Source organism: Lonchura striata, chromosome 1, assembly GCF_050655825.1.
Source record: "Lonchura striata isolate lonStrDom1 chromosome 1, ASM5065582v1, whole genome shotgun sequence".
Lineage (NCBI taxonomy): Eukaryota > Metazoa > Chordata > Aves > Passeriformes > Estrildidae > Lonchura > Lonchura striata.
This window is the reverse complement of record NC_140703.1, coordinates 67360135-67385199: the sequence shown is the minus strand read 5'-3', so window position 1 is coordinate 67385199 and position 25065 is coordinate 67360135. Positions and strand designations below refer to the sequence as shown.

At 37.9% G+C, this 25065-nt stretch overlaps 1 protein-coding gene across 1 annotated transcript in view; it reads right to left on the bottom strand.

Annotated features, from left to right (window-relative positions):
- Positions 1–525: 525 nt before the first annotated feature.
- The window catches only part of CCDC169 (coiled-coil domain containing 169), a 38755-nt gene continuing 14215 nt past the window's right edge, over positions 526–25065 (bottom strand). The window contains 4 exon segments of the mRNA XM_085579044.1: positions 526–12081; positions 15265–15341; positions 18685–18738; positions 18936–19034. Of these exon segments, the coding sequence (XP_085435170.1) occupies positions 11979–12081; positions 15265–15341; positions 18685–18738; positions 18936–19034 (333 nt within the window). The 3' untranslated portion in view covers positions 526–11978.

Below are 25065 nucleotides of genomic sequence, written 5' to 3'. Positions count from 1 at the left end.
GCCCTTAGGTTGTGCAAATAGCAGCACTATGTGCCCTCTGCCAGCATGACTCAGTGACTTTTAAGATGAATAAGAGGGCCTTTACAACTCAGTTCGTTCTCCTTCCTTAATGACTACATTTTCCTAAACTTGCCATTTTTTTTTCTAATAAAAATAATTCAAAGGGAAAAAAAAAAAAAAAGAGAGAAGGAAAGAAATGGAGGAAAGCATGGACCAGAGGCAAGGCTAGTTCAGTTTCCAGCTCTTTGAAGAAGGAAGGAGAAGGCAGCAAGCAGAACTTTGTTACATAATTTTTTGTTATTTCCTCTGATTTTCAAAGCACCTTGGCTATTTAATCTCTAGCAGTGAGGCACTGTAGCCATTTTTACACCAGAGACTTGTTTTTATATACCCCTTTTAGAACTGTATTTCACAGTGAATGGCAAGAGAAACTACTGACTGATCTTCAAAACTATGTGCAAGCAAAATGGCAAGCTACCACACCATTGTTACAGTATTTTTTCTTTCTGGGGATCACTTTAAATATTTTCTTTTTTTTTTTTTTTGGTTATGCTCTCCAAATGAAAGAGGTGCTACTTGATCTTTAAATGTCAAAATCTCTTTGAATGGCATTACTGTGAACTCTGGAGCCATACACCACATGTGAATGGCTAATATACATAGGATGATGCACAGCCAGGCTTATGAATTCATCTTATTATTCCTATCACCTCCCCACCCCCACAAAAACAAATTTTCAACTAGCTACTACTATTTTAGGAAGAGAATAGGGAGAGAATATGCTGGCAGGCTGATTGACATAAGTCAGACAACTCTTCCAGCTAAAGGTCTGAGTCTGCAAGCTGTTTCTTGTGGGTGGATCTCTGTGCTTAAATTGAGAAGCCTGAAGAATTCAAACTGAAATCAGCTACAGCTAAGTTATCAGCCATAAACTCACCCTTTAAAAGTTATTTATGGGAAGAAAAACTTACAGAGTCAAGTCACTTTACATATTATTATTACCATTTTCCATTTGCTCCCAATCAGTTTTAACTAACAAATGTTCTCAGTATTTTTGCATGCTTTTCTCTCATTTTGGTGGTAAGAAGAGGTTTCCATCTCTACATCTACCTGGACAAAACCCAAATTCTAAGCCAAATACCCTATCTTTCCTTGAAAAGGTATGGAGAAAGTCAGAGCATGGGATCCAGAGATGAGGAGTGAAGTGAAAATATTCCCAGTACAGTTGACAGTTTCATTCAGGCTCATATCTCTAACCCAAGGGTGTTTGGCAAGGTCATAAGGGATGTTCTGTACAAATCTCAGCTAGGAAAAAAATAGCAGATTTTGTCCAGTTCTAAAGCCAGTAAAGAAAGGAAGATTAAAGGGCCCTTTCCTCCATCCGTTTCTGAAGTAGAATGTGACAGATTTTGAAACCATCAATTCAAAGTAATGGCCACGGCACTCTGCAGATTTCTACTTGTGGCTGTCCTTTTGCCTGCAAATGTGGACTGCTCTGTTTCACCCTTTGGAGGATCTTTGTCCCTACAGAGAAGACATTTAGCCTTCAGGAAGAGAGGATGAAAAACATTATTAACTTGCCATGATTTCTCACACTCACTTGGTCTAGACTGGTGGAAGTGGCTGTCACAAAGAATCAGGATCAGGGCTCTGCTATGCTGCAGAAGCAGCCCATGGTCTGAGCAGCCTGCAGGAAACTAGGCGCTGCAGAAATCTGTGTATTACATCTTTCTGGGTGGCCAGCCAATAAACTCAAATAATCCTTTTTTTTTTTGCTGTATGAAAAATATAACAGGCACAATTTCCACCATTCATTAAATTTTCTTGTTTCATTTTTCTGAGTTAGAGGACTCTTGCAGGATTTAACTGGTAATGCTTGTCATGCTGAGCTGGAAACACCTCTAGAATATGTCAGAATTATAGTGCTTACAACACCCACAGGAAACAGTTGTTATCCCATAGACAAGTGAGAAATTGAGTCACTGTATCATCATCATCTCCCACAGCCCAGTCGAGTGTCCTAATTATAACATCATTCCATATTCAGAACTGTCTAAATAAAATGAAGCCTTAAAGGTAAGTACCTCCATATACTGGGCTGTCTTGCTGTCTCGCATTTGAATTGCAGACACCTAGGCTGGGTCACCACCTGCAGGGTCACCTTGGGAGGTGATGCAGACCAAAGTAAGGTCTGTTTAATATTCACCTAATCAAGTGCTTTATCCTGAAGAGAACAGGTCACAGCCATCACTGGGAACTTTCCACTCAGCCATGCGAAGCTCCCTCCTGTGTGCTCACCAGTACACATGCTGACCCAGCACTATGTTGGTTTACTGAGCTTTCCTCCCAATCAGAGGAGCTCATTTGATTACTTAATGGCCCTTAGAGAGCAAATTTAGAAGTAATCATCTATTCTTAGCTCAACCATTTCTTCTTGTAAAAATGTTTTCCCAAGAGCCCAGCGCAGATGAATGGGATGTCATCCATGGAGCTGTACAGCTTGCCAGCAATTTCTACCCACCAACCTGAAGAGGGTACCCAATAGTTAAATGTACAATAAAGCAACAGGAATGAAACCCCTCTTTTTATGAACCCAAGAAAATCCTCTTCCATTTAGGCAACTGTCACCTGAGAACAAAACTACAGGTCTCACAGATTTCTGTGGTTTTTCATACACTAGCTTCAAGTTTTCTTGTGGAATGCACATCTCGTCCAAGCAGGCAGACAGGCTGTACACTCACTCCCTACCGAGCACGATTCCACTGGTAATAGTGATGGCAATAGTTAATCCCAGAAAGCAATACCTGGATTTCTCCATGACAAAACCTCTGCTTCCAGCAGCTGAAATGGTGCCTCCTACCCAAAAATTCAGACAAAACCAAGACTCATAAATATGAGTCATTTTAAGTCATTAAAAACCTTTGGTATGAAGTACTTTCCACAGATGTGTCCATTTTTTGAATTGAAAATAAAATACGTATTTTAGAAACATAAGCATCAACATCTGGTAGTATATTTTCTTTTTTTTTATATTAAACAGTGTCTTTATTCCAAAAAAGCTGCATGCACATGTTGTCTAGACTGACTTCAATTTCCTACCTTTTCTACCCAAAACCAAGTCAAAAAATCAAGCAGAAAAACCAAGCAATTTTCTGTGAAAATTATTTGCATTTCTTTGGTTTCTTCTACACAGATAAGAGTCAGATGCCACAAAATAACTTTAGATATTGTCACCTTTAAAGCTTCCAGCACAGCCTTGGTTTAAAAATGTAGGACAAATGTATACAAATAGAAAATGTTTATTTGATAACAGTATCATACCTAGAGAGAAAACCTGCTGGTCTTTCCACTCACACTGAAGAAGTCTGAACTTATCAAGAGTCACCAGTCTGACTAATCAACTTATAGACAAAAGACTTTTGATATCACTGCTTTGTTAAAATTGCCAAAATTACAATTTAAGGCTCTTAAATATCAGTTATGTTGAAGGTCAGTGAAGAAATAGAAGAAGGAGACTGACCCATTATATTTAAAAGAATGATTATTGGGCAGCAACAAAGTGAAATAACTAAACTGGTAAGAGCATTGCTCACAGAGATGTGCGTAATCAAAATGTTGATTTGCTTGTTGATTTGAGTGGGTGAAAAGGTCACACAAAAGCTCTTTAGCATTCCTAAATAAGGAAACCTTTTTTTTTCCTTTGATTAAGATTACTCTCGGTGTTTTTATATACATACATTTCAAAATATGAACTGGTATTTTAAAAAAAACGCAACTAATGACCTATTTTATTTAACCATTTCAGCAGAGTGTTTTCTGTTTGTCAAACATCAGAGACTTCTGAATGACTGAATGTGTGATGCAATGTACACCCAATGACATCAGTGATGCATTCATTTCTGCTCTGTAGAAAACTCTAGCAAAAAGAAACCCTCTAAAGGCTAAACTGTTCCAAGAACATTTGAGAGTTCTGAAATGGAGCACAGTGCAGAATATTCTGGTTAAGTTGCATTTCATTGTGAAGTTGGCAATAACTGAAATGGAAACCCACTTGGGTTGGATAAAATAAAGCAGGATTGACAGGAGCTCTCCACCATTCCTTGTTGTCACCCTGGACTACTGGCTGGCTGGCTTATGCTTCCTCCCATTCTGCATCTGAGTACTGCAAATTTTAACTTTTCCCATCTGAGTACATCCCTTAATCTGCATCTGAGTACTACAATTTTTAACTTTTCCCATGCAACATACAGTGTCAGCAGTACATTCCCCTTCTGGAAAATAACTTGTCAGTCCTATATAATTCAGGCCTTTTTTTAACCTACTCTAGCATAAAACACATTTTATATTATTTGGACCATTTTTCAGGGGTCCAGAAATCTGCTAGATCCTCTTAGGCCATCTTCACACTGTTATATGGGACAAATATCTCAGCTATGCTTACACTCCACGGCTTAAAAAATGCCAAAAGCATGAATGCTTAGTTTAGAATATCTATTTTTTTCTTCTTCTTTATATAAGAACATTACTAGTCCATTAAACTTGTTAAACTTTATCTTTACAAGTAAAGAAATTACGGCCTCAGCAAACCTCTTTTTTTTCTGTAGCAGAAGTATATTCCTTATCTCCAAGCATCATTTTAGATTTAAGAATTCCTCAAAAGTATTTCTTAAGTAAACCTTTCAAAGGCTTTTATAGGGTAAACTTCCTCCTCTCCCTTGCTTTGTACCAATGCTATTTAAAATTGAAGTTTATACGAATTGAAATTCTACAATATTTTTAGAGTCATGCTGAACTTTTCCTCAGAACAACTCAAAACTTGTGTAGACCATTTCTGTCTTTCATTGCATAAACCTTATATTTAGATTTTAGGGGGGTTATTTTGGGTTGGGGATTTCCTGGTGCTTGTGGGGTTATTTTATTGTTGCACCTCATCAGAACAGTGGCTGAGAAAGCTGCAGAGTGCTTTGCTCTCTGTAGTGTTAGCATGTCCTTTTCCCCATTTTCTGTATCTTTGGGCATCTTTCCTACTTGGAAATGCCATGGGCACTGTTCCTAAGTGATAGTTGTCCATAGAGCCATCCTAAGCAGTGCAATTCAAGTAATTTCCAGTGAAAGTTTTGATGGTGAGAGGTGAGAAGACAGACAGCTCAGAGAGGACATAGCAGCCACCACTGTGGCTGGTGCTGGCACTAGGAAACAGATGGTTACCAGGCCAGAAAATAATAATGGAAGTCTTCTATGGCTCAGGCTGCAATCTTCAATAAAACAAGTTGAAGCTCTAAGTCTGCAGCCCTGTGAAATGCTACAGTGAGAAAGGATGTGCTGCAGACATCAGAAAACAGAAGAACCAGCAATTTAAGCAATTAAGTAGGCAGGGGAGATTACCAGGAGGAGTGAGACAGCTATTTTTGCCAAGAGTTTTAGAATACATGCCCTAAAAACTATTATAACTTCCCCCACTGAATGCCAGCCCAGGAGAGCAGTGTGAAATGCCAGATGTCTGCAGACCCTTTAGCACAAGCTCCATCTTTGTATCCTTCTTATCCTTCTCAGGAAAGGCTAATAGCAATGATATCCACATAGTGACAAAATGAGCCAATGGTGGAGAATGTGCTGTTGTCCTGAACTGTCAGATGCTGATATCTACCATTAAAAACCTTCATGTCGATTTAATTGTTGAATTTTTTCTGATTGTCACATGCCTAAAACCTGTGGCTTCCAGTTACACTAGAGATCTTAGCATGAAGCAGGGTCATGGAGAGGACAGAGCAAGTGCATGAACCCAGCTCCCCTGTAAGGTAACTCTTACACATGTGCCATGTGCTAACACTGTAAACCCCGAGCTGCCAGGAACAATCTGGGGCATGATAATCCTGTAAGGAGCAACAGCAGGTGCTAAAGTGCTTAAAGTAAATCACTCCTGCAGTCAGTAAATTGTTATTTTTGTCAGCACCACCAAAGAGCACAAATCTGACAGGATGGGTGGCAGGCACTGACCCCTGAAACTGGGGGCTGGGAGCTGCAGGGGATCCCCTGGGCAAGCAGGGCAGGGCAGGGCAGGGCAGGGCAGGGCACATCTCACTGACCCCACCAGGAGCAGTACAAACTGGGACAGAGTACCAGGGGCCTCTCCCTGGGGACTGGGACAGCCAAGGCTGGGGCAGGACATCAGTCTGCAAGTGGAGCTGTGGATCAGGGAACCGGGGTCAGACCCAGTCCAGGATGACTGAAGCATCAACGTAGAGCCAAGGAACTGAGTGTGGTTTTACCATATCGTTCGTTGTTTTCTAATTTTGATTAGGCTGGAAAGAGAGATTTCTTTTATTTCCTTCAATGAGCACAGCACAACACAGTATATTTCCAGGATTGGTGCTTTGCTCCAGATGTCTGGAGTAGAAAATTCAGCATAGACCTCAGAATGGTCCTCCATTCCTCTCCTCTCCAGCCAGTGAAGGACATGGGGCTCTCACACCTCTCTGAGCTGTGGCACAGGAGCAGCCTTCTGCATATGTCAATGAGACTGAAGGTCTGGCCTGATAAGTGTTTCTGATGGCAGCCTCAGGCAAGGTAGATTATTTCATCCAAACATTTTAAGTGTATTTGGACAAATTATTCTTGCCCTCAGAATATATTATACTAATAAAATTATACTGTCAGCCATTGCGGGCCTGGCAGGAATTGCAAACTATTTTAATCCTCCAAGAACACATTTGCCCAGGCAATAATTTGACTTGTCATCAGTTAATTCTTAGCTCAGCTTTTTAAGAGACAGGAACACACAAAAAGGGATTGATCCCTGGGTTATTGATTCCTATCACAATTGCACCAAATTTTCTTCTAAAGTTTGTAGCAAATAGATCTATGGGCCGTATTTTCCCACCTGTATATTGGAGGTATACAGGCTTTAGGAGGGCTTTTTAGCATAATGCAGCAGCTTATTGGTTTGATTTCAAAAGAACATGGAGCTTGCCAAATGTACACAAAGGGAAGAAAAAAAACCAAGGTAATTTGTCCTTGTAAGTACTGGTGCAACATGAGAATAGATCTGTGGGTCCTGTAAATTCAATGCCTAAAGAACAGGTCCTCTGTTGAATGCTGGGCTGCTGTGAGACAGAAAGATCAACCCAAAGGAGAGTCAAATTGCAGCTCAGTGTTACTTCTTGGCTGAGATCCTCTACTAATCTTGGGTGTCATTGTCCCTAGCCAGAGCAAGAAAAATAAAGAAATTCACAAGAACAGGGTTCAGCTTACCTTTCTACATGGTGGACAGGTTATTCTGAATTTGCCATCCTATATTCTCTTTCTAGTCAGGGGAAAGAAATCCAATTGATGTGTCACCTGATCCATTTTAAGCATCTCTGTTAGAATGAGAGGAGCTGCACTCTGAAGGTGTCTGTTTTGTTTTTTTTTCCTATTGACTACTCATTGAGTATACAGTGATTAGCTCAGACTTAGATGCATGACTTTTAAGCTGCAAACTGGGACAGATGATTCCCAGGCTAATTTTCCTTATTTTCATATTTTTAAAAGATTTCTCAGTATCCTATTCCTAATCAGAACAGGGTGAGTCAAGAGTGCACAGCCTTGTTGCTTCATCCTTCCCCTAAAATAACCTTTCAGCTGTGCCCAATTTTGTCCCCAGTCTGCATTGCGCTACTATACCACATCATTCCTGAGCAGATTCCCCACGGGACACTTGCTTTTTGTGTGGAGGGATCAGACAGATGCAGGAGGAAGTGCCTGTTGTAGGGTGGTGTGGGAGTGAGGCCTGTCCTGGATCTCACATGGGGTCCTTCTCTTTTCAGAGCTGACATTTTTCCCTGTGACAAGACATGAACAGCAACTGGTGTCACTGCTGTGTCACACTGGGTTGTGTTCATCAGGAAATACCCTGACATCAGTCTTGACTGGTAAATCTGTTCAGTAAGATGCAGCAGCTGTTTCTGCACCAACAGAGCACCAATATTATCCATTTTCATTGTAAGACAAAAGAAAACTCATTTGATTTAGGTCAGACAGATTAATTGTGGTGTTACCAGCTGGCTTCCCTCCAGCACCGGTGTATGTATCTTTGTGTCACTTCTCAGCACCAGAAACGCACTGTTCTCCCCAAATTACAGATGGGATTCTGAAGCAGAATTCATCTTCTCCCAGGCATCAAAGGGAGGGGTTAGAAGTTACATGGGAACCAGAGCATAGGAACTTTATCAGCCTAGAAATGGTGAGAGCCCTTTCTCTGGGGTGGTGCACTGAGTTGTTCCCAGAACCACAGGCAAAGCCTGGCCCCACCTGCATGCTCCTCCCATAGACATGAGAGACTCATTTGAGCTCTACATGGTTCTTAGTTGGTAGCTTATGGCACAGATTAGTGAAGGGAAGGAAAACTGGATTCTAAGATGTAACCTATAAGGAAGTAAATCCAATGTTTCTATTTTTGGAAGAGAGAGTTAAACTCATCTGCCAAGTAAATAAGGTCCTGCCACCTCTAAAAAGCCTCATTATCCAGTCTAGAGCTGTCTGCCATTAGTGTGACACCTCTGTGTAAAATGATAAAACTGTGGCAATTAGCTATCATTTTAATCCCTGCACATTATATCTGCTTCCAACTAGAGTTAGTTTATGTTTGAGACCAGTCTAGCAAAAACAGCAGAAGCTTAATAGCACAGAGGTTCGCTTGCTTATTTATTAATTTATTTATTTTTTTGCTACTGTGTCTGCATTACATTTGTAAAATCGCCTGCACAGCATCCTCCTCTACTGGAAATGTATTAAGGCTAAATTATGCACTTCATCTTTACCAGCAGAGATAGCATATCATAGGAATCAGGGAAACTGTCAGCTGTACCACCTAGTCAGTTTAAATACAGAGAACCCATTAAACAAAGTATTTAAGCAATAAAATACCTTGCTTATTATTAATGATATCCTGAACAGGAGGAAGCCTATCACCCCAGTTCTCTGCAGCCTGTGGTTATGTTGCATAATTACATAATAATCAGCCACACAGTCAATTCCTGTCCAATAAACATTTTAATTTTATTCCATCATAGAAGCACGCACTGCTGCTAAACTGATTAATTAAAAACAAATATCATTACACGATACCATCTTTAATCATGAGACTCTAAAAGAAAAAAACAAGAAAGGGATTTTTTTCGAAATAAGAAATGTGTGCTTACCAGCATTTGAGATTTTAAATTTATATTTTCCAGAAACACTATGGGTAAATACTTAAAATGCCTTATTTACCTCAAAATCATGACTCATCTGAAATTAATGGAATTACATGAGTAACCATGTAAAGGCAGCACACTCTCAAGTGTCAAGTTAGGATATCAAATTTCCCAGTCTATCAATTAAAGACACTTACACACTACAATCTGTATATCTGGAATCCCAAGTAAAAGAAGTCACTGAAAGAAGTTTGGCCAGACTCAAACCTTCACCTCTGATCCTGTCTTCCTCTGATGTTTAGCTCCATTCCATCACTGACCACAGCTGTCAGCAATACAGTTTCCCATTTTTTATTTCAGATTCCTTCAGTGTCATGTATGATGCACAGAGACTTAAAAGGAGGCCTACTTTATCTTGAAATAGTTGGCAGCATTACAAAAGATCACCCTGTTGTGAAATCAGGGGAAAACCAGACATCACTACACTCCCATATCTACTTTAAATAAACCTGATTCTGTCTTCTAGGCCTAAAATAATACTGCATACTATAAAGGATTTTAATGATTAGTTAATCCTAAATGTGCAGAAATATTCATATCGAAGGTCTTACATAAAGCCATCTAACTGTTCATTGCTGCAAATGTCAAAAAACCGCATTTCACAGGACAACAAAACAGTAAGAAAAGCCCACACTAGATAAATCCAGGAATTTCAAAACACTCATTCACCTAATGCCACCAAATCAAACAAAAAAATTCCTACATGTTTTGGGAAAGCTAAAAGTGTAAAAGTTTTATTTAGATCCAAAGAGATCTACGTTTTGAAACCAAAACCTCTCTTTTTTGCTGTTGCAAAGAAATTGGAGCCATCAAATTTAGTTAACTTGTTCATCCTTATTTTCAGAAAACCAGGAAGAAAATTAAATGTCAAGTAGTTCAAAGAGTATGAGTACTGAATTATAACCATTTTGCACAACAAAGATTACAACTGGACATACAATCAGAATGGTTAAACAGCACATTTTAGCAATTAATTATCATACTACTGCATTTCAAATCCCAAATTAAATTGTTCTTGGCAAGGTGAAACAGGGACTAAATAGGTTATAGTCTGCTCTTCTCCCACGTCATTCCTGTACCAATAAATGCCTCTTTTAAGGCTTCAAAAAAAAGTCTCTTTTCAAGTCCTCAATGAGGAATATCCTTGAAGGAAGTATCAAGTCTTCTGTTGTGAAAAAATGTTCTATTTGTGCAGTTTTTCCAGTTATTCTGAGGTGCTACATGGACCAGACTTGAGTGCACTAACATTTGATTAAGAGACAGCAGTAGGAAAAGCTTGCTGCATGAATCCAAGAACTGGAACTTCTTTACTACTGCAGATGTCCCTTTGTCTTTTATGCCAATAGAGCCATTATGGTGATTTTTCTCCTCTGCTTCACCACAATGACAAATGCCAGCACAATGAACATTTGGAAATTTTTCATGTGAAAAACACAAACAGAAGTGTGCTAACCTAACCAGCTGTGCTATATGAGGAAAAAACAACCAGGCAGACTATCCTGCTAATGAAAGAAGGATACCTCGTGCATCATGGTAACATCTGTAATGAATTTCATACTATGTAAGAGAAAAAAAAGGGATTTCCATACTGAATATGTTCTACCATACTGCAGGTCTTTGCTCTCTGCATTTTAGAATGACACCATTGGTTTGTCTTTCACTGTGAGTTTAATTACAGTGTCACTCTAATGCTGCCAGTAATAAGGAACTATTAGTACTGCTTTTAAAAAGGGAAAAAAACTTTATTGCAAAGAGTTAGGAATGCTCTTAAAATAATAAAGGGCAGTCAAGCAACCACATTTGCTCTGCCAGGAGCTTTTAAGATGTAACCTAGATGATTGAAGCTTCATTACCAAAACATTTTTCCTGTTGCCACTTGAAAAAATTTTGCCAAATTTAATTACTAAAATGTAGGTAATAAAACTGCAACAATAATTGCATGCTTAAGAATGAAGAGACAAAGTAGTTCTACTTCTACTGAAGAGATGACTTTTAGGACTGGCACTATTTTGGGCCCTAAAAGTACAAGGATCAATGCCACTGAAGAAGACAGAGATTTTTATGACCCCAAGACTGTGGATACAAAGGCTTGCTCTGAGAATTCAAATTTCAAAGAGCAACATACCAGGATATGTGTTTCTCTATAGAACATATATCGTTTCACAAGGAACAACATTCCACAAGATAGGCTCTGAAGATTCCTTAATAAAAAGTGCTCAATTTTTCTGTTATTTCTATCCATTACTAGTGCTTAAAGCAGCTGGAAATGGTGATGTGCTTCTAAACCATGCAGACAGAAAGTGTTAATCAACATGGGATCTGTGCCAAACCAGCTTTTAAAAATGTTATACTTAGACAATGCTTCAGGTTACATCAGTCTGCCTTCTTCTTGGATTGAGTGGTCAAAAATGCTAGAGGTTTGTTTGTTTTCCATGGCTGCATAGTTCAAAGATCTACACAGTGTATAATACATTAAATATTTTCCAAATTTTCCAACTCCCTCACACTCAGAATCACTGATGTGAAGCAGAATGGAAAGGGTCGGAGATCATCAGTACAAAGATGGCAACTAGAAGAGCAATTCCATTAGGCAGAGGAACACTTACACTAAGGCATCCAAGAAGACATTCCAATCTGGATCTGGCATTGCAATAAGACACAAATACTTTCATTTTCAATTTAGAAACTTTCAGTCAAATTAAATTTTTTAAAAAGTGACTGGAAGTTCTTGGCATTAATATTAAATCAGTGCTTTAGCTGTGGAAGCTGGCTCACTCCTACAGTCTTTTTAATTTATCGTTTTTGAGGATTAACCATCTTCAGGTTTCCTGGAACACTGTGTCTTCCTCTGAAATAAAATGGATGAAGTTAGTCAGCAAATGTCACATTGTCTGTACATTTTGATGGCTAAAAATGTGCATGCTTTCTATATTTGCATATCTGATTACTACTGTGAATTAATAAACCTGAGAAAGGAAAAAAACAAGTATATTTCTAGGTTCGCAGGTTAGCAGAGCATCTAATTATTCTACAAACTCAGTTTTCATCTGATGATTCCTGTTACCTAAGTGATGTCATTTGAAGAACACAAACAGAATACTAAGTATGGGCACTAGGAGAGTGATAACTGGCTACAGAAACATTTTTATCAGTTAAAGAATTCCCACAAGAAAAGGGGAAAACACTTCATGTAGATGTAGTTACAGGTATTCCACTCTGGAAAGCCAGGCTCTTGAACCCCATGATCACTAGAAATGCCTGCAGGAGATGCTGCCAGCAGACTTTTGAAGTGGTACTCATCATGGATACATACACCATCTATATGAAACCAGCTATAGCTTTATCTTGATCTTCTACGAAATCTGTGGGAATGCAAAGAAATCTCCAGAGGAAAAATGGTGCTTCCACAAGCTGGGAGGGTCATTCTCCTGACCAAGCCTGCCTTTCTGCTCCTATGCAATGTCCCTCTGTTTCTCTTCCTGTTCACAGCATGACATTGTTATATTTGTCATGATACCCAGACGTGACAGAAGATATGATGATGGTATCTGTGCAAGTTGCAAATTTGTGGGGAAAGAGGCAACAAAGTCAACCTAGGGCTCACTAGTCTTCTTGGGATTGACACATCCTTTGTTCCAGCTCTTACAAGCAGTCTTGGTCTTGAAGTGAGAACTGTGCCCATGCAGATATGGAGGTACTTCTACTCAGAGTTGGAAGCTCACAATCCAAGGCCCCAGTGTGCTCGATAATCAATTATTCAAATTCAAATCAGTTGATTACTCATAATCAATTGATTAAACTGTAGATACAGGTGAACAAATTAGAAAATGCCAGTGTGGAATTCTGCGGGCAGCAAAACCTCTTCCACTCAAAATCAGTTAGTCTTACAGACTTAGAAGCCAGGTAGCTGCAGCAATGCAGTGTTGAAACTGAGCTAATTAGCCCCATTATAAGTCTCAGTGTAACAGCGGGGTCAGAATGACAATAAATTGGCTGCTCAAATTGCATCAGAGATATGGGCCATCAAGACATCCATGTTGTTCCCAACTGTCAGCTAGCCTATCTTCTTGTCCTGTAATAACCACACAAAGAACCTCTGCTGAACTTGCTTGTGTTTTGGATGGCCAGGAAACTGAATGCATCAACAATTAGTTGTTGGAACTCTGGTTACTGAGAATTATAGACTTTCTGTGCTGACAGACACTGATCTCTATACCAACTCGCACATTTAATACCAACCTTAGCAAAAAAAGAGCAAAGAATCCACATTAGTCTTCACAACTACTACCCAAAATTGTTTTCAGTGTTCATTTAATACACAGGTTGGGTTTCTGTACCTGTTCCTGTAGTTAAAACAAGCATAAAACAACTACTTAGTATAATTTGAATTCTAATGTAGGTATTTTGTAAAAGGGCAACAAAGGTGAGGTAAGAACTCTAGACAGAAAGTTTTCAAATTACTCTCAAGAACATCCATGTCTTCTTTTATTTTAATTAAATTATATCTCATTAATATCAGCTTGAACAAACAAACCCCAGACTATAAATCAAAACATAATTAAAAAGGAATACTATAACAATGGCTGTAATTACCTTGTGATGTTCATGAGGTACATACTTATATTCTAGTATTTTCTTAAAACACAAACTATGCCAAATCCCCACTCTTACATCCATGTTGCCAGCAAAGATTGAAGTTTGTCCTTAAAGTTCTGAGTAATTTGGTATAAAAGTCAATCATCTGAGAACTAGGTCCTTATATACTAAGGATAATTTAAAGGATGAAAAATGATCTTCATGTTTAAAGAACATTGAAAAGTAAAAAAAAGTTCTCTTAGGGAAAATGGATTGAAAGGGGATATTTTGTTATACCCACACATCTTCAGCAGTTACAGGACACTTTATTTTCTTTTGTTTGATATAAAGAAAATTACAAAAACATACTGTCAGGGTAAGTAATGGTCTACTAAAATATATTGTAAAAATAATAATATCTGATAATCACAGATCAGTGCTAACCCTCAGCAAACCTCCATGTCTGGCTAATGATATTTAATCTCACTGCAGAGGCAGTGAATTCTCCTGGTTCTAGTTTTCTGACCTTCTCCTTAGGAACCACGCTAAATATCACTGGGGTCAAAAGTGATGCAGTGGCATATGGGGCACTTCAAACCCACACAGTTCTTTTTATGTATTGAGAAACTTCAGTTATAGAACTGAATTCATATTGTACTGCATTAATTCATATTCTACTAATATACTCTCTTGGAACATCAAGATTCACTATTCCAATTTATGAAATCCTGTGATTCTGTGCTTACACTGAACAAAAGGAAAAGGCTGGTAAGCAAATAGGTCTACATAATATCATGTTTATAATATACTCATTACATTTTTAGATGATTCCAATATATATTGTATATGCTCATTTTAATAATATTGGTAAGTGGGTTTGTGGAAGAGTATTTAATGTGAGACACTAAATAGATAGAAACCATACTATCTTAGGAAGTTTTCAAATATAAATTATCTGGGAAAGTTTCAAAATTAAGTATTATATCTGCTTGCTTCCACACTTTTGTAGGCATCTGTTTATGGCCACTGGAGGCAGGTGACTGGGTCCAACAAACTTTTCACATATGCTTCCTATCTTCTTCACACTTCCTATTCTTAACATATTCAATTCAGTTAAAAAAATAAATCTCCTTAAATTTCAAGCTTATCCACAAGTATTACAATCAGAAATTAATTTTATTTCTATGTATCTCAGAGCAGGTAGACTTTTTTCAAATTTGTATTTCTAACCCATATAACTAAACAGAAGTCTGTTAAACAGTGATTTAAACATATGTATTTTCAACATTTGCATTAAATAAAACTGATGAAAAGCAATATCAAGATTTATGTTGAGTAATGCTTTGTCAGTGGGTTTATGCTGTGATATTTATCATGAAGAGAAAGTCGCAATGTTCAAAACAGTACTTAGCAAAAAATAATCAACCAGAAAACAGGGAATATAAAGGAAATTTACCTCAGTATCTGTTTTTCTCCCTTGCCGGTCAGAGCATCTGTTTTTTTCCTTTCAACAGTTTTAGGTTTAACTGAGATCTGCAATAGCCAAATTTTTACAAAACAAGTTAAATACTAACACAAATCACAGTTACAGAAGTAAACAGGATTTGCACAGATTTACTTTACTGAAGGCAAGAAATTTTTGTAACTGAGGAACTCCAGTATTGAAGATGATGGCTAGTATAATTTATCATCTTATCATATCTGAGGAGATGTGATTCTGTGACATATGAGGAAGGAGCAATGCCAAGGTTGCCGTCACTGGTTTTGTAATTTATATGAATATAGAGTACCAGTATATATTATTATTATCCATAGCACTGTTTTTGCTGGTACAGTTTACTCCAGGCCTATCCCAACAAAAATTACCCATTGTTGTACAAGCAGCTTTCCAGATGTAGCAATCTATAACCCTGGGCCTTTTTTGCAAAGAAATCCCAGTCGCAAGTCAGATTCCACTATGCTATCAACAGTTTGTAGCAAAAATCTGGCCTGAAAGAATGGCCTTTTTAAAGAACCACTGTAGTTCTTATTTGCTTGCCTCTCAAACTGATTTCTGAACATCCCCAGAGAGTGCCTTTAAGATCTGTGAACTCCAAATCCCAAACCAATGTTTGCCAGATTGAAATCAAAACAAAAAAAAACCCCAAACAATAATACACCAGAAACCATTGGTGCCTCTAGCATGAGTTCTGTGAAATTTTTAATTTATTTTAAAACTATAATTTAAAACTGACTACGTCCTTATGGACCAGACAAGACAATCTTCAAAAGCTCTCAAAAGAAAAATATATTTTGTAAATACAACAAAAAAAGCAGAAAGGCACTCTGTAATAAAAAGGTAATTAAAACTAATGGCTGCTCAGAAGCATCTTTGTCTTCTGCTTCTGCCACAGGCTTCAGGAGGGATCCAAACCAAAGCAGGAAAAACCTAACATACCCAGTATTTTTTAATACCTACCTGTAGAAAACTTCCATGCTATGATTTTTTTCCCTTATTGTCAGCTATAAGAAAATCACCAACATAATGACAGAAAACAAAGCCTAAAAAGAACACTGTATTCATAAGAGAGTGTCACTAGGATACACTGTTGTCACAGGACAGCAGTACCCTGTGGTATATATATATGTATATATATATGTGCAATATATACAAATTGTTAGCCTATGGTAAATCCTTCTAACTCAACAGCAGCCAATATCACTGCGCAGACTCTAGAACATTGATATTTTAGTACCATTGAAAGAGTCTGTACTGAATGTACGGCTACTTCTGCCTCTGTTGTTAAAGTGAACTGTTAAAAGAGAAGGCAGATTTTAACATACCCAGATTTTAAAATAATATAAAAGTCAAATCAAAGTCATGGCAAAAAAAGACCTGAAGGGAACAGATAAACCACTGATAAAAGATAAACCACTGATCCTTTTGAAATCAACAGTAAACCACAGAATCATAGTGGTTTACTATGATTCAAGTTCCATATCAAGTCGGAAGGCATCCATAAAGATCATCAATTCCACCTTCTTGCTCTTCGCAGGACTACCTAAAATTAGAGTGTCATCCAATTGCTCCTTGAAGTCTGACAGGTTTAGTGCTATGACCAATTCCCTGGGGATCATGATCCAGTGGCTGACCACCCTTTCAATGAAGACCCTTTTCCTAACCTTCAATCTACACTTCCCCTGACACAGCTTGATTCCCTTTCCTCATGTGCTATCACTGGTCACCATGGAGAAGAGATCAGCACCTGCCCCTCCTATGGCCCGTGGAGGAAGGTGTAGTGTGGAGTGAGGTCACTGCTCAGCAATGGGGTCACCCCTCAGCCTTCTCTCATCCCAGCTGAACCAACCAAGTGACCTCAGCTGCTTCTCATAAATCTGCCCTTGAGGCCAGACCACACTGTTCACTCTCCCTGGGACACACTTGCGTAGTTGGATGCCCTTCTTAGACTGAGGTGCTCAAAACTGCACACAGCAACTGGGATGTGGGGGTGACTGCCCTGCTCAGATCAGCAATATGCAAGGTAGATGTTTAATCTAAACTACTCACTTCTGCTCTGCTTAGAGCTCAGGAGAAGAGACAGAAAAGTCCCTAGGGAAATTAATTTTATCTTGACCTAAAACAGATGTGATACTTTGTACATGATTCTTTCTTCATAGATTACAGAGGATTCCTCTACAACTATTTTAGAATGGTTATTTGATGTTTAGAGAACTAAATATAGGAATATTAATCTGAGGATGACTATTTTGCTCTCATATGAAACTTAAATCATGAGAGTAAATAATTAATTGCTGAAAATATAATGTACTAACTACCTTGAGTGTTGATGGCAAAATCCTAGACCCCAGTGCCTCACTATGCAACATGCCAGTGCATATACCTCACTTCAAATTATATCCTATGCATATTTAAGTGTTTTTATAGGGAACTGAATATCAGCACTCCTCTTGCTAGCATGTTCAGTAATAAAATCTGCTTTTATTTCCTTTCTTCCTCCAGAAGTTCTCAGTTTCACTGCTAATGTAAAGATATTAACAGTTATCATGAGCATTTCCCAGGCTTTTTCTTGGTTTCATGCTGGAAAGTTCATTTAAGCAATTCTTTTAGATTTCCCAAAGTAGCAATGAACCATGTAAGGGAATCAGTTGCCCACTGTGCAAACACATGCTAATTACAGGCTTTTACCCCAGTTAGCTATGAAAGGGACTTAGTGGCAGCAATTATTGAATATCACACTAAGCTATTACTTGTACATTATTTAGGAATTTAGAGCTTTTCCAGAATAAGAAGTACTATAAATCTTTACAGATTTCTTTACAGGTTTCTCCAGTTTGTAGTATAAAATTTAATGTATTATATAATTTGCATCAATAAAATTTAACTTGTGATTTCACCAAAACAAGGTGTTTTATACCTGCTTTATAAAGTTAATGGAAATATATGTTGTATTTAATTCTGAGCTGGTTGGATAGTTTATCTTTAAAATAAAAAAGGAGATATAAAAAGGAGGAATTACTACTTAAGGTGGCTGTTACTACTGCTGACAATTTGCTTCTGTTCTGTTCAACTGCATAGCAGTCTTGTGACTAACGGATGGCCAAGCATCTGAAAATTGCTTCAGTTTTCTCAGTTATGGGCACTTTACTGTGCTAGGGAACACTGAAACTCCAATTGATACAAAAGCAAAAAAAGTATTTCAAATAAATAAACTGTACGATCTTTCAATTTACAGCTCTTAAAATTTTTCAAAAGCAGCTTTTGTAAGATATTTGGTATACAAATGAAGTAATAAAACACCCTGATCTAATGGTATTAAAGATACCATTGTTATATCGAAAAAGCATTAAAAGTTACTGAGTCACACATGCTTCTTACCTGTAAGATCTCCGAGAGGTACAAGCACCGTTCGTCATTAATTTTGTGGTAAGCCTACAGTTAAATGAGATATAGGCTATCATTAAGCACAAATTTTCAAATCTGAATCATACAGAAGAGTCAGATATACAGCAGAGCCTTTTTCCAGTGGCACATTTTTTGGAACTATTCTATTGTGTGCTTCACAAACAATCTGTTTGCCACACAACATAACAGCTTTTATAGTCTAGAGGGATAGAGTGATTACAAACCTTTGCTTCTTGTTCCACTCTAAGTTCATAGTACTTTAGCTGGTTCTGGAGACTTTTGTTCTCTTCTTCTAACTGTTTAAGAAACTTCTTTAAGGAACCCTGTGGTTAAGGTAAATAAAATAGTGTTTTACAACTATTTCCATTCTCTATAAAGATGTTAGCACTATAGTGCTTATTCTTCAAGCATTATGATGTTTGTCATTCTGTGCATTTTTTGTTTTCATGGTTCTAGCTGGTGCACAGCAAAGGCAAAAGCAATTAACCACATGCTACAGTTACCAGTTATGCATTGCACATTTCCATTGTGTTAAAATGACACAGGTACAGTTTTCCATACTGCTGCTCCTTGGCATCTTAAGCAAGGTCACCTTGTGTTGACCAGTCAGATGTTGCTCCTTTGTTCTAACCAAAATTCCTTATGATGGCTCTTCTTTAGCAGGAAGAAGATTTCACATCTTACCAGCACATCCATTTTCAAACTACTTGCTGAAAGAGCTTCTGAGCTAGTTGAAGAGCCACATGGGACATCAAAGGCAACTTATACCAATTTGGCTAGAAAGCAATACTTTGTGGACAGACTGTCTTAGGTGTGCAGCCATCTATGCTGTCTACAATAGGAATGAGCAACAGCAGCAGAGTCCATTTTTGGTTACTGGCACTGGCCAAATCTTTTCTTGTTGTGTAATGGAATTAAAACACACCCACACTCTTGGAGGACCCAAGCAGGTCCTCCTCTACTACTAACACAGGGAACTGTTTTTCATAATCTCATTCATAATTTGACCCATTCCATCCCATAGAGACATTATTATTAAATCTCTAACACAGAGTTGCTCTCCAAGTTCAGGAACACTGCATTACAACAAGGATGAATTTAGGCAAACATGCCAGGAGGCCTGTGTGAATGAACAAGTAGGTCCTGAACAAATTCAAACACATGAAGGAAGCCTAGCAATGGTAAGAGAGGGTAGAAATATTGACCGGTAGCCTGGGAGGAATAAAGGGATTGTTTGAACAGCTAGGGATCAGTTTAGGAAAGCTACAGCCCTGACAGAATTAAACAGAGCCAGGGATGCCAAGGACAACAAGAAAAGCTTCTATGGGTACATTAGTGATAATAGGAAGTCTAAGGAGAATGTGCATCCTTTCCAGAGAATGGATTGAGAGCACTCTTTAGAAGGAGGACTTGGGGATGTTGGTAGACGAAAATCTTGGCATGATCTGGCCATGTGGCTTGCAGTCCAGAAAGTCAACAGTTTCCTGGGCTGCATCAGAAGTATGGTGAAGAGGCCAAGGGAAGCGATTGACCTCCTCTGCTCTGCTCTCCTGAGACCCCACCTGGAGAACTGCACCAACTCTGGGAACAAAAATCATAGGCCTGGAGCAGCTTTCCTCTGAAGACAGGCCAAGACTGCTAGGGTTGCTCAGCCTGGAGAAGAGAAGGCTCTAGGGAGACCTTATAGCATCTTCCAGTACCTGAAGAGGGCCTACAAGAGAACTGGAGAGGGACTTTTTACAAAGGTACATAGTGATAGCACAAAGGGTAATGGCTTTAAACTGCAAGAGAACAGGTTTACATTAGATATTAGGAAGAAATTTTTTACTGTGAGGGTGGTGAAGCACAGGTACAGGTTGCCCAGAGAAGTTATTTAAGGCCCATCCCTGGAGGTCTTCGGGGTTGGATGGGACTCTGAGCAAGACAATCTAGTGTAAGGTGTCTCTCTCCATGGCAGGAGGTTGGAAATACATGGTCTTTAAGGTCCCTTCCAACCGAAACCATTCCATGATTCTATTACAATTCAAGGTCAGTCAAGTTTGTTCTTGTACTTAAATTACTGTTCTTCTTCCTCCCTGCTGTTTGTCTCCAGCATGTATAGACTGAAGACATGAGCATCTTTTTTCTGCATTCATTTTACTAGGATGATTAAGCTGAACTTGCAGAAATTATCTTTCACGCACCAGGCTGTCTTTTCATTTTACCATCCTAGTAATCCCTTTGTGCAGCAGGATGGAGCTCAACCTTCTTATGGCTAGAGAACAGAACTGGCCTACAGTATGCAGTACTCCAAAAGCCATCTCACTGCCTTGAACAATCAGTGATACTTCTTTACCTATATAAATTTTAGGATTGCATTTTCCTTTTGCACAGCTGCACAATAATGGTTCGCAGTCGACAAGGCATCAGCTAGAATACCCAGATACTCCCCTGCAGTTGTATCAGTTCTCTCATAACATAATTTCTTTACTCTTTTCTAAATCTTTCGGTCTACACTACTAAATTTTACTCACAGTTTTAATAATCTACTCTTCACTGTCTTTCTTTTTCTAAACCACATCCAAGTCCCAATTATATTATATAATTGGTTTCAGGAGAGAGATATCACAATCTAATTCTACTGTGTGTATCAAGGTCATGCATTAAATATGAAGGTTCATCTTAAACCTGGTCCTGGAAGACCTCTGCTTGTACTCTCCCAGCAGACTCCTTCACTAATCACTGCTATCATGTTCCATTTGCCAGTTCTTTATTCCTCTAACAAATATATTAATTTTCATTTTCTCCAAATTAATCAGTCACTTCCCATGCAACATGATATCTTTATCAGAGGTCACAGTGAATGAGACACTGTATTTATTGTGACAACAAATGTATTGTTTTATCACAGAATATCAACAGGTTTATGCACCATGAGCCCTTTTAATATATCCATATTTCAATTTCATTTTGCAACAACTATCCCTCTCTTTATCTCTTCACTGAAAAAAGGGCTATACTCCAGTGCACAAAATGTGCACATGTTTATTAGAACCACTTGCTATCATATCAGTGATGTGACAAACCAGTTCTTTCAGAATCCTGAGATATGGATTACCCATTTTCCTCATTTTAAGCACATTCAGCTCTTTGAGTTTTCCTTAGGATTTAGTTATTGTCATTTCTTTTTACACCTGCCTTGCTGACAATAGCTATTTTTTCCTTTCTCTTGCATGTCATTGTTTCTGCCTTTACTTAAAACTTAGGAAATATATACATATTTAGTTTAAAGTGAATGAATTAATGATCACTTAATCTGACAGGTTTTTTGACTGGATTTTCTGCAATGTTCTTGTAGATCTTAAAAATCTAAAATAGTATTGTGTCCCATAGATAATAATTTTATCTATTATTTTCTGATAAAATGTGTTAATTATCCATTGAGTTTTGTGCCTCATCAATATTAGCACTTGACTTTTAGTCTTTATTTACAAGTCTAACACACAATACAATTTCTGTGAATAGTCTGATAATATTATATCCAAATTCATCCATCTAAATATGATATTTATATGCATATTTGACTGGATTCAGTCTGAGGTGAGGGTATCTACATTTGAGAGTCCAAATGTGAGCTGAACTCCTACTAAGAGTCATAGTGAAGATAATCAATAATGTGCAGTGATTCATTCAGCTAAGTAGCTAAAGAGCTCAGCTCAGTTCCATCTGAGTTCTTTTAGAGAGTCCAAGACATTCATATGTGGCAGATATGACACAGGGGTTACATAAGACATCCTTCTGGAGCAGTTACAGGCGACTGTGTACTGAGACATCTTCAAGACTCATTGCTTACACAATTATTCCACTGAAGATGCCAACCAAATAAATCTAGATACAAATGTCTTTACTCAACTGACTATTAATAAGATCTAACTGCCTATAGTAGGAATTAAAAGACCTAAGAGGTAGACAGCTACATATAGAAAAATAAATATTTGTGTCCTAATATTTAAGAAAATCATATTGTTCAATGTACATTTCAATATTATTTCCCAGTACTATTGTGACTAAATTTTGTTTTCCAATCCATCCTCAAGATTGATTCATCCAAACAACTGATGAAGAAAATATCAACAACATTATCGTCAAAGTCTCTCACATCTGCTACATAACACATCTATCTCTGTTTTGTTCTTTCCTGGCAAGTGTGTACCTTTAATACTTGTTATCCCTTCATGGTTCTGCTATCAATACTATTACATTCCTGGTCAGTCAGGTCCTTCCATTTGTTTGCTCAGGTCTCCTGGGCAAAATAACTATCTGTTTTAGTTTTTTTTGGGTTGTTTTTTTTTTTTTTAATTTATTTTTTTATTTCTAACACAAACAACTCCTTAGTCAAAACAGATGAATCCTTTCCTTTCTATGTTGATTACGTGACCATTCCCTTACTAATCAGTAATTTCTTCTCATGACCTTAATGCTTTGCTTACCAGATTTTCCTGGTAAACAGTGAAGCAAGATAAAAATTCTCCAAATATTTTCCCCTTCTTTTTTCTATGGGAATTTTAAAATTTTTCCATATTTATCATGCTAGTCTCAGATCCAGAAGGCCAGTATCCATATCTGGTTTATTTCTCAGAGAGTTTATTAATGTTTGCTGCTGGTAAAAAAATTACATCTGCCTGTTTTAAGTCTACAGTCTTTTCTGCCATCTGAAGATTAATGCAACTTTTATTCTTTCACATAATTTTCTACATAACATGTTACTTACCTGGCTCCAAATTTTATTTTTAATTTTAAAAAATCTGAGTTTCAGGAATATTTCCATAGGGATAATTTCTGTTAAAATCAAGATTTGTGGGAGTATGGTGAAAGGTACAGTACTTTTAAAACATGCTGCAAGAGAGAATAACCCCTCCCACTGTTCAAAAGGAAAAAAGGAGATAGAGAAGTGCTGTATCTTTGAGGAGTATTTTGCCCCTGATTGAACCATACCAACGGGCATACTGGAGTCATTAAAAGAATTGAGGAGTAGTTGCAGGGTTTTTTTTCCTAACTAAAGCAGAAGTACCTTGGATGCAGATAAAATCTTTATCCAAATACAGAAGGCTCCTACAGTCAATTCAGGCAATGTTGGCCAATTCAAGGAGAAAAAAGTAAGCTGCAGATTAAAGAGAAGGTTTGGCTTAATTCCACTAAGGTCATGTGCTGTTTCATTTCAACATCAGTGTCTTTACAGAATTAAACAAGACAGAGAAGACTTCAACACTGTTGAACTAGGAAACAAAATTTTTTTGCCTTCTTGACCTCAGTGTACATTAAAGATTATAAACATGTGACAATATATTTTGTACAAAATCTTTTGTACCACCTATCACCACAGTAAACTCAAATACAGTAAATACAAGAGTTCATGCTGTTCTCCAGATTTCTTCTTTGTAAATCCACAACACACTGTTATTTTCTTTACTAGATTGTCCATTATTGTTATATAAGACAGCAAGACTTGTGTTGCAGCTGTTGCTGCAACAATTTGGTATCTCCTCAGTGATGGTACTCATCTAATTTCTTTGAGTTCTTTCACTTACAAAGTAGACTACTTTTAGATCTTTTTTTCATTAGTCCTTTCAGAAACACTGTCTATTTTTTGCTGCCAATGCAGCTGGTCCACTGCAGATGCCTGGGCATTCAGTCAGCTCTGGAGCAAGGATGTTATCCAAATACAAGCAAACAAACTGTGCACTACACTGCTTTTGATGAGCAAGCAGACGGAAATGGGTTGATAATGTGACTAAAAGTACACAGTTACCTCATAAACTGGAATAAACCTACCTCAAATTGTAATAAACCCATGATTACAAAATCCTTGTGAAATAAGAAAGCTATAAAATACTCTAAATTTACAGATTGGGAAGTGAAGCCCAAAATCAAAGCAGGACTGGAGTTGCAATTGCACTTCAGGCAGAATTTAACATCTTAGTGCTAATAAAGCAGTCTATGCAATGTCTTACATTCTTCACATCTGCTTTTGTAAATAACAGGGAGGCATCTGAGCTGTTGCTGTTGTGATTGCCCATAAGACCAAGCTGAATTGAGATGCTTGGCTTGCTGCTGAAAGCCTTCATGGAGTCTCAATACATTTTGACCATGTTAGAGGTCATCCCTCTAACAGGGCACAACCTGGCAAGGATGTTCTACACATATTAGTTGGGGAAGAAAGCCTCTTCTATCTAACAGCCTAAAATTTAACCCAGAAATAAAGTAGTTGAGTTACATTTTAGTCCTCTGCTTCCCCGAGAGCTTGAATTCTCATATCTCATAGCCTGAGAATGCCCTTGCCACCATCATACTTAACTAGTTCTGACACAGTTTTTG